At 39.8% G+C, this 12,977-nt stretch overlaps 1 protein-coding gene across 7 annotated transcripts in view; it reads right to left on the bottom strand.

Annotated features, from left to right (window-relative positions):
- The window catches only part of PARP4 (poly(ADP-ribose) polymerase family member 4), a 133,465-nt gene that overhangs the window by 101,906 nt on the left and 18,582 nt on the right, over positions 1-12,977 (bottom strand). For 6 of the 7 annotated variants that reach the window (XM_032838200.1, XM_032838204.1, XM_032838202.1 and 3 more), the window contains 4 exons: positions 7,474-7,587; positions 4,759-4,905; positions 4,065-4,202; positions 2,822-2,995 (listed from right to left, as the gene is read on the bottom strand). In XM_032838200.1, coding sequence (XP_032694091.1) covers positions 2,822-2,995; positions 4,065-4,202; positions 4,759-4,905; positions 7,474-7,587 — 573 coding nt within the window. The remainder of the gene's footprint in view (positions 1-2,821; positions 2,996-4,064; positions 4,203-4,758; positions 4,906-7,473; positions 7,588-12,977) is intronic. The other variant, XM_032838205.1, reaches the window with a different exon arrangement.

Here is a 12,977-nt window from a genome sequence, read left to right as displayed (position 1 = left end):
AGTCCAATTCTGTTAGCAAAACTTCATTAAGCATGTTCTGTGTGCCAGGCATTGTATCAGGTTTGAAAGATACAAAAATGAGTAAGACATGGTTGTCTTCCCTGAGAGGGAACCCAAGTATACTTAGTATACTCATAGGTCATGGAGCTTGGAGGAAGGAACATAGCTCCTACATAATCTGAATTATGTTTATTTTAAGGATATATTGCTTTTACCATCTTTGAGATGAAAGAGACATTGACAGGGGGGCCCTATCTTGCCCTGTCACACATCTTTATGACCTCAATATAGGGATGGGCTAACTGTAATTAAATACACCAGCCATAAAAGAAAAGATTGATACATTTTTCTATATAAAAGTAAAAATTTTCTGTATGGTAAAATAGAAAAAATCAACCAGTCATCCACCACAAGCAAAGTAAAACAAAACAAAGCAAAACAAATAAACTAAAGAAAATATTTATAACTCATATCCCAGGCTAGCTCCCTAACTTAAGAGGTCATAACAATCATGAAGAAAAATAGAAAGATCCGAAAGAAAAAGGGCCAAACGACATGAATAGACAGTTCAGAGAAAAAAACAAAACAAAACCCACATAAACTAAATATAAGTCCTGTAACTGAGAGGTCATTTTTCATCCATAAAATCGGTAAAGTCTGAAAGTTTAACAAATATACTTTTGGTAAAACTACAGGAAATAGAAAGTCTCATTCACTGATAGTGGGAGGGCAAATAATAGAACATTCATGAGGGAATAAGACAAAATCTATCACAATTACAGATGCACTGACCCCATAAGCCAGCACTTCTACTTCTGGGATGAATCTCAGAGACACTCCTGTGCAGTTATGAAATGACAAATATACAAGCATATTCACTTTGGCATTGTTTGTAGTAACAAAATCTGGAAACAGTCCAAATATCTGACATTAGGGGATGCCCATACAATGTGGGGAATGAGGACACTCTCTCTAAGTGGGAAAAATGGGTGTGGAACAGCAAAGATGGTATACAACTTTTTATGTAAAAGAAAGGGAGAGGAATAAGTATATATGTGTATATTTATAATAATTTGCATAAAGAAACTGCAAAGACAAACAAGACATGGTTATCAAGTTGGGGAGTTGGAATGGGTGGAAGGGCAGGGTAGAATACAGATTGTGCTGAGTGAACCTTTTAAATACAATTTTGACTTTTGAATAATACAAATGTATTACCTATTGAAAATATAAAAGTTAAATGAAAAAGTATTTGGAGGGGCACTACATATACCTTCTCAGTAGGAGAATGAGCAACTGAGGTTCTTAATGTTGGGTGGTAGGCAAATCATGAAACTTTAAATTTGGAAGGCTCTCTTATCATCTCATTTATTGATTCTTCACTTATTTTGGATTATAGATGTATCCAGGAATCTGTTGAGAGCTATAATTTCCTTCAAACATGTAAAATTTTGTACCTCCGAGCTCTTTTGCAGTCTAGGTCATGGATTTCTGATCATGTCCCAATTCCTTCATGCACAGATGAGGCAACTCAGAGCCAGGGAGTGAATTGGTCTCATCTAAGGCGAGGGGCACACTGGGGCTGCCTTCCTGCTTTCCTCTTTGCTAACTGCGTCCAGCTCCCTCCCCTACAGCTCAAGGGAGAGGGCCCATTTCTGTAGAGTCAGTAATTCCACTCTCCTTGCCTTAGATTCCTTGGCTTAGGAATTCGCATATGACTCAGTTCTGAGCAAAATACTAACCAAAGAGTCTACAGGGCCAGGGAAGCTTGTCCTAAAAGATAAGAAAAGAAATACTCCAGTTGGGATGCTATGAACAACTGCAGTTATAAGGTCATGTAAGGTGAGGCGGGCTGAGAGGGAAGCTAAGTTTACAGGAACCACAGAGATGAAAAGAAGCTGGGTCCTCGTTGATAATTCTCCCTCTGAGCGACTGGACCAGCAGCCACCCTATAACTGGCTTCTTGTTATATAGGGTAATAAGTATCTTCATTGTTCAAGTCAATGCCAGCTTTCTGTTTCTTTTGCAAAAAGAATCCTAACTCCTCTCCTTGAGACAGGGAAACTGAAGGACTCCATAAAAATCTGCTTTTGTTCCTTTTCCTGTTTCTATTCCTGCTAGGACCTCCACTTCACACATGCCTATGAAGCAAATAGCATTATGTCCTCTGGATTTCTCGAGAACAGATAACATCTAAGGAAAGACCAGGTGAGAACAACCGGACGAAGTTATCTTATGAGCATTCTAGACCACCAGAACTAGACATCTTCACAACAAGACGCACTGGCTCCAGCGAATAACACCTGGGCCCTGTCTTTATTCTAACCAGGTCCTGGGCGCCAGACCATGATCCTCAATAACAACCCCAGACACCAAGCAAAGATAAGACCCCCTCCTTTCCTTACCGAGTCTCCCAAACACTGTCTGTACCTGTTCTCTTTCTCTACCTTCAGTAAACTCTGCTTTGGCCTCCTGCTGGCCCACGTTCTATCTCTATCTTGTGAGTAGTAAGGGATCCTCTCGGCTGATCCTGTGGGACTCCCTCCAGGTCCTCAGGTCTGGCCTGCCGGCATCATCCTGATATAGAAAATTACTTAACGGTGTAGCAATTCTAAGTATATCTGCCTTTGTATACTATTCCAACACATTCATGTTTGGGAACATGCTTCAGGTAATCTCCATAAGAATCCAAAGCATTCTAAATTGGCTCAACATTCATTTTTGAGCCAACTTCTGTGATTCAGTACTACCTTATTAATCAGATTTGAAAAGACTCTTCCCCAACATATAATGAATTGAATTCCGTATTTCAGAGATTTACCTGGCAGAGGTCCTCTTTCTTAGCTAATAGTCTCAGGTTCACTTTTTCAGTTGTTGTGCCTTTGTGAGGTATTAATCTGTAGAACTCAGTCATCATTTTTTGCAGTTGTTCTTCTGTTTCTCCATTTTTCAATGCAGCCTTTACTAGAAGGAGAACTCCCTCTGCCTTGCTCACCTTTAAATGGAGGACAATATATGTGTCTTAAAGTTGAATCTTTACCATCAGAGAAAAGGTGAAGGAACACGCATAAAAACATCTAAAATGGTTGTTAGTTATGTCACAACTAATGGTTTTCAATTGGACACCAGCCATAAAACAGGTGCCATGTTTACAGATGTATATCAGTTGTGACGATGATGCCATGAGAAATCTTCCAAAACCAGGCTCAGCTTAACTAGAGGAAAAAACCAGAGCCTTAAATATCTATATTGTGTATCTAGATCTATATCTACATCTACATCCGTATCTCTATTCACAACTGCATCTCCATCTCTTTCTATATCCACAGGAGAGGAATACTAATGCAACCACAGGAGACTTGCTTTTCACACAAGAAGTTTAGAAAGATGTCAGAATCACACTAGGCACAAAATCCAGCAGAACATGTTTCTAATTACACAAATACTATTTGGACTTTGACCCAGAAAAACTTTTTCTCCCTGAAATAAATTAGTTTAGTTCCACAGAGGGAAACTGTATTATTTTACTGTGACAATGCAGTTGCACAAGTTGTACCATTGGGAATATTTTCTTTCATCTGCTTTTTCAATCATAAAATCATATAAAATTAAAAAGAGCATTTTTCTGAAGGACTGGGAGCATCCCTGACTTTCCCTAAAATGGTCACAATTTACAAGACTGGGAAGCAGTGGCTCTGAAGTGGACGAAGTTCTGAGCGTCTAAGGACCAAGTGCAACCCTGTCCCTCAGGCCTGCTAAACACCTTGCAACATAAAGGAGCAGGCCTCCCAATGAGATGGCACCAAAAAGTGAAGCTTGGAGCAGCTCTTGGGTCTGATATGTTATATAGATAAGAACATCTAGTTTTCTTCAAAGGTTGTTTTCCCCTTAGTGCTCTCAATGTTCCCTTTTTCCAAAGTAAAAAAAAAAAAAAAAGCACATCAGGAATGCATCCAGAAACATCTGGACCAGCACCAAACACACATAGCATGATTTAAGCTAGTAAACCAGAAAGCAGAAATTGTCATGATTGAGGTTCTCCTTCAAGGGCACACGTGACTCACATCATTGAGACTAATCCTGTTCACAGGCTTGAGAAGCATGTGCTCCAGGTGGCCGAAAGCTTCCGCCCAAACCATTTCCACCAAATCGCTCACTTCTTTGCTCAGAGTGCTTGAATTTATTACCTCCTCCAAAAGCAACTGCAACAATAAAGTTAAAAAAAAAAACAAAAAACAAAAAACAAAAAACCCCACCAACAAAAGGTTTCATTAGTGGGCTGATAACAGAGACGAGAGAAGAAATCATCACAGCCAAGGAGAGAGTCATAGGCAGCCAAACGACTGATAATTCTGTGTGCCTCCACTTCCTTCCTATACTCTCTAGATTTCCCCTTTCTATCTTTTACTCCCACTTTATGTTTCCTTTTACCTTTTCCTTCATTCTATAAGCTTTAGGCCTCCCAGTGACATCAAAGTTTAAGTGGCATTAAGGGTTAAGGACCCCTGATTCTTGGCCTAGGTTATAATGAAGTTTTTTGAAAGCCATGGGGGTTTGTTGCTGAAGCAAGCAAGAAGTTTTGTGGTTCATCCTAGAACTCACTCCTTACCCGGCTCCCACACTTGTCTATGAGTTTACTTTTCTTGTTCTTAACTCTGACTCCTTTCTCTTACCATGTTTTTATTTGTTGTAAAGAAAATGTTTCTATTAAAAATATTCAATCACTCACACAAAATAGTACATAGAAATCAATCTTACTGCTTGCAGTTTTTCAGATGCTAACTGGGTTGCTTCAGGTGTAAAATGTTCTCTTAGCAGAAATCCTTGTTTCTTCAGCTCTTCAATGTAATTTTCATAGTATTCACTTGCATCTGCAGAAGTTTTCTTTACAGAGAACTTTCTAGTCTGTGAATTATAGTGTGGAGCAAAATGTTAGGATGTGGGGATACAGTCACTTATTAACCTATGATCTTTATTGAACACCTATGCACCATGGGAAAATGGAATGTAAATAAGGCAATGGATCCCCACCATGAAGGTGTTAATTAGTTTTTTCAAAGAATTACTTAAATCTTCAATTCTTCACAAAACTGCCTAACACCTGAAAGTAAAGGGAGAAAAGCCTGAGTAGGCACAACAGGCAGAAGGGATGCATATGATTCACGGGAGAGTCACTCAAACGTCTGTTCAGAGACTTCATACTCTTACTTTACATACTAGTCTAATGAGCTTTGAAGTCTGGCATTCAAGCTTTTTGGAAATGAGCAAAATAGATCAGGGAGGGGCAGAAAATAAAAAATACTTCAGAAAAATACTTCTCTGACTGTGTTAGAGAAAGCACACAGTCAAAATGAAATGATAGCTACCAGCAAGGAGAAAGCAGGAAAGTTCTTGGTCATGCAAATAATGTAAAGGCATGGAGCAAGGTGTCTTCTGGATAGATACAAACTGCCTGCTTCCTTCCAACCTGCCCATAGATGTGGCATTTGTCAGCTTTTCCTGGGAATCCTTGCTCCTATAGTGAGCGGTTGTCCCAAACTTATTAACCTCAGAGAATGTGGAAGTCTAGCCCCAGCTGGGGCCTGTGGGTGTTGCCTAAGCCCCTGGCTCTGGAGTGTGTGCCCTCAGGGGCAGGGGGAGCCAGACCACCCATGACACCATATACCACTCTCCTGAATTTGTGGCTACAGGGTGCCTCCAAAACATGGAGAAAAGAAACATATCATGTTCAAGTTACCCAATTTAAGAAGATAGAGTTCTAACATAATTTTGGAATTTCCACAAAATGTTTTTGTATGAGAGACAGGCAAGTGAGAAAAGTCTCTTCTGAAGAACAGCTCTTTCAGTGTTGTTTAAGCGATGATAATTTCTATCAAAGTGAACAGACTCACCTGAGGAGCCCTCTACTTGCATTCTCAGACTTAGGCTTGCCAAGGGAGGAAGGCACCCAGGAAGAGCTCTTGGGATAGTAAGCAGGAGGGGACGGTGGCCTATTCAGCCTTACCATTTTCTTTTTCAGTAAAGAAAAACAATTATAACATGTTCTATCATGGTTTTTGACTTGATGTTTCCTTACTTTTTATCCATACAACTAAACCCTCCACAAAATACAGCACACATTTTTGGGTAAAAGGATAACAGAAGCCTTTCTCCTACTTAGACATATTTGACTTGGATTGGCTTTTTTATCTATTCACATGGAAACCTGATATGGCAAAATTGCTTGGATAACAGTCACTTCTCATGAATAAATTACATCAGGACTGGGAGCTCAATGAATGAACCATAAATGGTGGGTGGGAAACCTGACCCTTGGGCTTCCCTGAGAGCAGCAACATAAGTAATGAGTGCCTCCCTTAAAGACATCTTGAACTTAGGCCCATGTCATGACAGGTATGGGCTACTTTGGGTGGGCTTCTGAGTCAGGTGGATCCCATACTGACCTGAGGTGAGTATCCCTCCTGGCACCAGAGCTGAAACCTCCAGTGGGGGCAAAGCCAGAAGCATCCAGAGCCTGAGTGCAAGGCTGTGAGGACCACTCCCACTCAGGTGAGCCTGTGTGCCCTGAGGGTGCTGTGTTTCCTGCCTGTAAATCTGTCTAGACAGAAGATACCCTGATAGTGTAGCAGCATGTGCTTTGAATTTTAGGTGTAAGTTCTGAATTTATTTTTGTTTCATAATTGTTTCAGGTTGGAACCATGCCCTTGATTTGACTGTGACCTAATGTGACCTAATTTGGCCTCTGCAAAGCTTTCCTTGCCATTTCTGAGCCTACAATACTTTCTACCACATTTTAGTATCAATTCTGTCCCAGTGGATTATAATCATGAATGTGTAGTTTCATCCCTGGCAGAGATCTCTGAGCGGCAGGGTTTGAAGTAATTTTTATCTTTGGGCTCCAGTAGATTGGCTGGTATGTAGTAGGTACTTAACTAAGTGTGTGAATGGATTGCTTTTAGCAGAGTATACATTAGTAAAGTTGCTATAAGTGATTCAGCACAGGAGCAGGAGGCCTACACTCCCTGCACCCAGTGAATACTTCCCTCTGACAAGAAAGAACCCTGTACTGTTCTAGTCAGAGCACTTCTCTCACCTTCTTCCCCTCACCTGCCATATTCCAATGGAGAACATGTTTTTACCTTTCAAAATTATTTATCAGGTAAAAAGGTTAACAATTTGGCTGGTTCATTGACCAATGTTAAGGAAAGTAGATATGAACAGAGCAGATAAACAAACACACAGGAATCAACATAAAGATCATTATCTTGTGGTGCCTGGGAGGCACAGTTGGTTAAGGGCCTGACTCTTGGTTTTGGCTCAGGTCATGATCTCAGGGTTGTGAGATCTAGCTCAGCATTAGGCTCTGCGCTCAGTGCAGAGTCTACTTAAGACTCTCTCCCTCTCTCCCTGCCCCTGACGCTTTCTCTCTCAAATCAATAAATAAATCTTAAAAAAAAAAAAAAAGATCATTACCTTGAGGCCATTGGCCAAGAGGAAGTGTGCAGATATGAGAAAGGCAGGATCCCTGGGGTCCTGGGAGCTCTGTAGCTCTACCACTGCCACCTCCTTTCCTCCCTCTGCCCCGATCTGGAAAATAGGTTGTTCTTTCAGAAGCTGTATCCACTCAATAACAAGCCACACACACCATTTAAAAATTCTGATTATAAAACTAATACCAGTCATTTGGAGATATAATTTGGAAAATACAGAAAGTATGAAGAAAAAATAAAAATTACCTGAAATCATACTATAGATATAGAATTACTATTTATATTTTGGTATGTTTCCTACAATATATGTTTAAACTATATATACAGTTTACAGGGGAGCAGTCTAGATGCCGGAGGAGTAGCAGGCTGAGATGACATCAGGTTGCAGGAGTTCAGCTAGATAGTTATCAAACCATTCCAAACACCTACAAATCCAACAGGAGATCGAAGAGAAGAAGAGCAGCAATTCTAGAAACAGAAAATTGACCACTTTCTGAAAGGTAGGACGTGTGGAGAAGTGAATCTGAAGCAACAGGAAGATAGACTGCAGGGAGGAAGGGCCGGCTCTCGGCAAGCAGTGGAGCAACGGAGCCAAAATCAGAACTTTTAAAGGTCTGCTCCACCGAGGGACATTGATCCAGAGGCTAAGCCGGGGTGGAGCCCTCGAGGTGACAGCATGGTCTCAGGTCACATAGGGTCACAGAAGGTTCGGGGTGTCTGAGTGTAGCAGAGCTCGCAGTTATTAGAGCGGGGAAGCCAGCTGCAGAGACAGAGCCAAAGAGTGAGCTCTCAGCTCAGGGTTACCCTAAACTGTGATCTGTGGCACAGTCAGGCCACTGCTCTTTGAGTAGGGACCCCAAAAGTGGCAGATCTGGGGAGAAACCCCTGGAAGAGCAGAGCGGCAAAAATCTGCTGGGTTTGGAGACTCCAAATGGGGCTGTGTACCAGAGACAGAAACGCTTGGTCACAGGCTGGGTAAGCTTGGAGTATGGTTGGAGACCAGGGAGACGGGGGTGACTGAGTGCTTTTCTCCAAGGGTGCACTGAGAAGTGGGTCCCAAGCTCTCGGCTCCTCCGGGCTGGAGACTGGGAAGCCACCATGTTCATTCCCAATCTCCAGAACTCTACGGAAAGCAATCAGGGAACAAAAGATCCTGAGAGTGAAACTGAGCTGATTACTTAGCCCAGCCCCTAGCAAGGGCGACATACGAGCCCACTGATCAAGGAGAACAGCAGAATTCCAGAGGCAGGGAAAGCAAAGCATGGAATTCATGGCTTCCTCCCCATTATTCTTTAGTCTTACAAAATTAATAAAATTTTTTTAATTTTATTTTTTCTTGCTCTAAGTTTTTTAACTTCTAATCTTTTGTCTTTTAACATTTTTATAAACTAGTTTATCTTAACACTAATTTTCTTTAAAAAAATCTTTTTCAATCTTCATTATTATAATCATATTTTATCCTTCATTGTACCTAACTTTATCTTTTGTATACATATAGGGTTTTTTCTTCTAAAAAAATTTTGGAATACTTCTTCTAATAGATCAAAATACACCCTAAATCTAGCACAGGGCTTTATTCTAGTCTCCAGCCTGAGCAAATTCTCTACACTTTCTTTTCTTTCTTTTCCCAACCAACTTATCTTATCAACTCCTTTTTTAGAATTTTTTTTAATCTTCATCTTTACAGTCATATTTCATCCCTTCATTGTGTTTACTCTTATTTGTGTGTATGTGTGTATATGTATATATATATGGAAGGTAGTTTCTTCTAAGAGACCAAAATACACCCAAAATCAAGTGGGTGGCTCTATTCTATTCATCAGTCTAAAATATATATATCTATATATATATCTATATATATATAGATATATATATAGATATATATATATAATTTTTTTTTACTTCTTTGTACCCCCTTTCTTCTCCCCATGATTTGGGGTCTCTTCTGATTTGGTTAACGCACATTGTTCTGGGGTCTTTGCTACCCTTTTAGTATTTTATTCTCTCCTCCATATATTCTTATCTGGATAAAATGACAAGGTGGAAAAAGTCACCACAAAAAAAAGAACAAGAGGCAGTACCGAAGGCTAGGGACCCAATCAATACGGACATTGGTAGTATGTCAGATCTAGAGTTCAGAATGACGATTCTCAGGGTGCTAGCTGGGCTCAAAAAAGGCATGGCAGATATTAGAGAAGCCCTGTCCGGCGAAATAAAAGCCCTTTATGGAGAAATAAAAGAACTAAAATCTAACCAACCTGAAACCAAAAAAGCTATTAATGAGGTACAATAAAAAATGGAGGCTCTTACTGCTAGGATAAATGAGGCAGAAGAGAGAATTAGTGATACAGAAGACCAAATGATGGAGAATAATGAAGCTGAGAAAAAGAGAGACAACTACTGGACCACGAGGGGAGAATTCAAGAGATAAGTGATAACATAAGATGAAACAATATTAGAATAATTGGGATTCCAGAAGAAGAAAGAAAGAGAGAGGGGAGCAGAAGGTACATTGAAGCGAATTATTGTAGAGAATTTCCCTAATATGGCAAAGGGAACAAGCATCAAAATCAAGGAGGCACAGAGAAACCCCCTCAAAACCATTAAGAATAGGTCCACACCCCGTCACTAGTAGTAAAACTTAAAAGTCTTAGTGAAAGCAGCCCGGGACAAGAAGTCTGTAACATACAATGGTAGAAATATTACACTGGCAGCAGACTTATCCACAGAGACCTAGCAGGCCAGAAAGACCTGGCATGATATATTCAGAGCACTAAATGAGAAAAACATGCATCCAAGAATACTATACCCAGCTAGGCTATCACTGAAAATAGAAGGAGAGATAAAAAGCGTCCAGGACAAACAAAAACTGAAAGAATTTGTAAACACCAAACCAGCGCTACAGGAAATACTGAAAGGGGTCCTCTAAGCCAAGAGAGAACCTAAAAGTAGTAGACCAGAGGAACAGAGACAATATACAGTAACAGTCACCTTACAGGCAATACAATGGCACTAAATTCATATCTCTCAATAGTTACCCTGAATGTAAATGGGCTAAATGCTCCAATCAAAAGACAAAGGGTATCAGAATGGATAAAAAAACAAAACCCATCAATATGCTGCCTACAAGAAACTCATTTTAGACCTGAAGACACGTCCAGATTTAAAGTGAGGAGGTGGAAAACAATTTACCATGCTAATGGACATCAAAAGAAAGCTAGCATGGCAATCCTTATATCAGATCAATTAGATTTTAAGCCTAAGACTATAATGAGAGATGAGAAAGGACACTATATCATACTCAAAGGGTCTGTCCAACAAGAAGCTCTAATAGTTTTAAATATCTATGCCCCTAACATGGGAGCAGAAAACTACAGAAACAAATTAATAACAAATTAATAACAAAATCAAAGAAACACATTGACAATAATACAATAATAGAATTTAACAACCCCCTCACTGAAATGGACAAACCATCCAAGCAAAAGATCAACAAGGAAATAAAGGCCTTAAATGACACACTGGACCAGATGGACATCACCGATATATTCAGAACATTCCATCCCAAAGCAACAAAAGACACATTCTTCTCTAGTGCACATGGAACATTCTCCAGAACAGATCACATCCTGGGTCACAAATCAGGTCTCAACCGGTACCAAAATATTTGGATCACTCCCTGCATATTTTCAGACCACAATTCTCTGAAGCTAGAACTCAGTCACAAGAGGAAATTTGGAAGGAACTCAAATATATGGAGGCTAAAGTGCATCTTACTAAAGAATGAATGGGTCAACCAGGAAATTAAAGAAGAATTGAAAAAATTCATGGAAACAAATGATAATGAAAACACAACAGTTCAAAATCTGTGGGACACAGCAAAGGCAGTCCTGAGAGGAAAATATATAGAGATACAAGCCTTTCTTAAGAAATAAGAAAGGTCGGGGCCGCCTGGCTGGCTCAGTTGGTTGAGCAACTGCCTTCGGCTCAGGTCATGATCCCAGAGTCTGGGGATCGAGTCCCACATCAGGCTCCCAGCTCCATGGGGAGTCTGTTTCTCCCTCTGACCTTCTCTCCTCTCATTCTCTCTCTCTCTCTCTCTCAAATAAGTAAATAAAATCTTTAAAAAAAAAAAAAGAAATATGAAAGGTCTCAAATACACAACCTAACCCTACACCTACAGGAGCTGGAGAAAGAACAGCAAAGAGCATAAACACAGCAGGAGAAGAGAAATAATAAAGATCAGAGCAGAAATCAATGAAATAGAAACAAAAAAAGCAATAGAACAAATCAACAAAACTAGGAGCTTGTTCTTTGAATGAATTAATAAGATTGATAAATCTCTGGCCAGACTTATCAAAAAGAAAAGAGAAAAGACCCAAATAAATAAAGTCATGAATGAAAGAGGACAAACCACGACCAACACCACAGAAATACAAACAATTATAAGAACATATTATGAGCATCTATACACCAGCAAATCTGACAATCTGGAAGAAATGGATTCATTGCTAGAGACATATAAACTACCACAAGTGAACCAGGAAGAAACAGAAAACCTGAACAGACCCATAACCAGCAAGGAGATTGAAGCAGTCATCAAAAATCTCCAAACAAACAAAAGCCCAGGGCCAGACGGCTTCCCAGGGGAATTCTACCAAACATTGAAAGAAGAATTAACACCTATTTTCCTGAAACTGTTCTAAAAAATAGAAAAGGAAGGAAAACTGCCAAACTCATTTTACGAGGCCAGCATTACCTTGATCCCATAACCAGACACAGACCCCATCAAAAAGGAGAATTACATACCAATATCCTTGATGAACACAGATGCGAATATTTTCACCAAAATACTAGCCAATAGGATCCAACAGTACATTAAAAGGATTATTCACCACGACCAAGTGGGATTTTTTCCAGGGCGGCAAGGTTGGTTCAACATCCGCAAATCAATCAATGTGATACAACACGTTAATAAAAGAAAGAACAAGAACCATATGATACTCTCAATAGTTGCTGAAAAAGCATTTGACAAAGTACACCATCCTTTCCTAATCAAAACTCTTCAAAGTGTAGGGACAGAGGACACATACCTCAATATTATCAAAGCCATCTATGAAAAACCCACTGCAAATATCATTCTCAATGGAGAAAAACTGAAAGCTTTGCCGCTAAGGTCAGGAACACGGCAGGGATGTCCATTATCACCACTGCTATTTAACGTAGTACTAGAAGTCCTGGCCTCAGCAATCAGACAACAAAAAGAAATTAAAGGCATCCAAATCGGCAAAGAAGAAGTCAAACTATCACTCCTTGCAGATGATATAATACTATATGTGGAAAACCCAAAAGACTCCACTCCAAATCTGCTAGAACTTGTATAGCAATTCAGTAAAGTGTCAGGATATAAAATCAATGCACAGAAATCAGTTGCATTTCTATACACCAACAACAAAACAGAAGAAAGAAATTAAGGAGTCAATCCCA

Source organism: Lontra canadensis, unplaced genomic scaffold (assembly GCF_010015895.1).
Source record: "Lontra canadensis isolate GAN:19392208 unplaced genomic scaffold, GSC_riverotter_1.0 scaffold103, whole genome shotgun sequence".
Taxonomy (NCBI): domain Eukaryota; kingdom Metazoa; phylum Chordata; class Mammalia; order Carnivora; family Mustelidae; genus Lontra; species Lontra canadensis.
The sequence above is the reverse complement of the archived record's forward strand: the minus strand, read 5'-3'. Positions and strand labels throughout refer to the sequence as shown.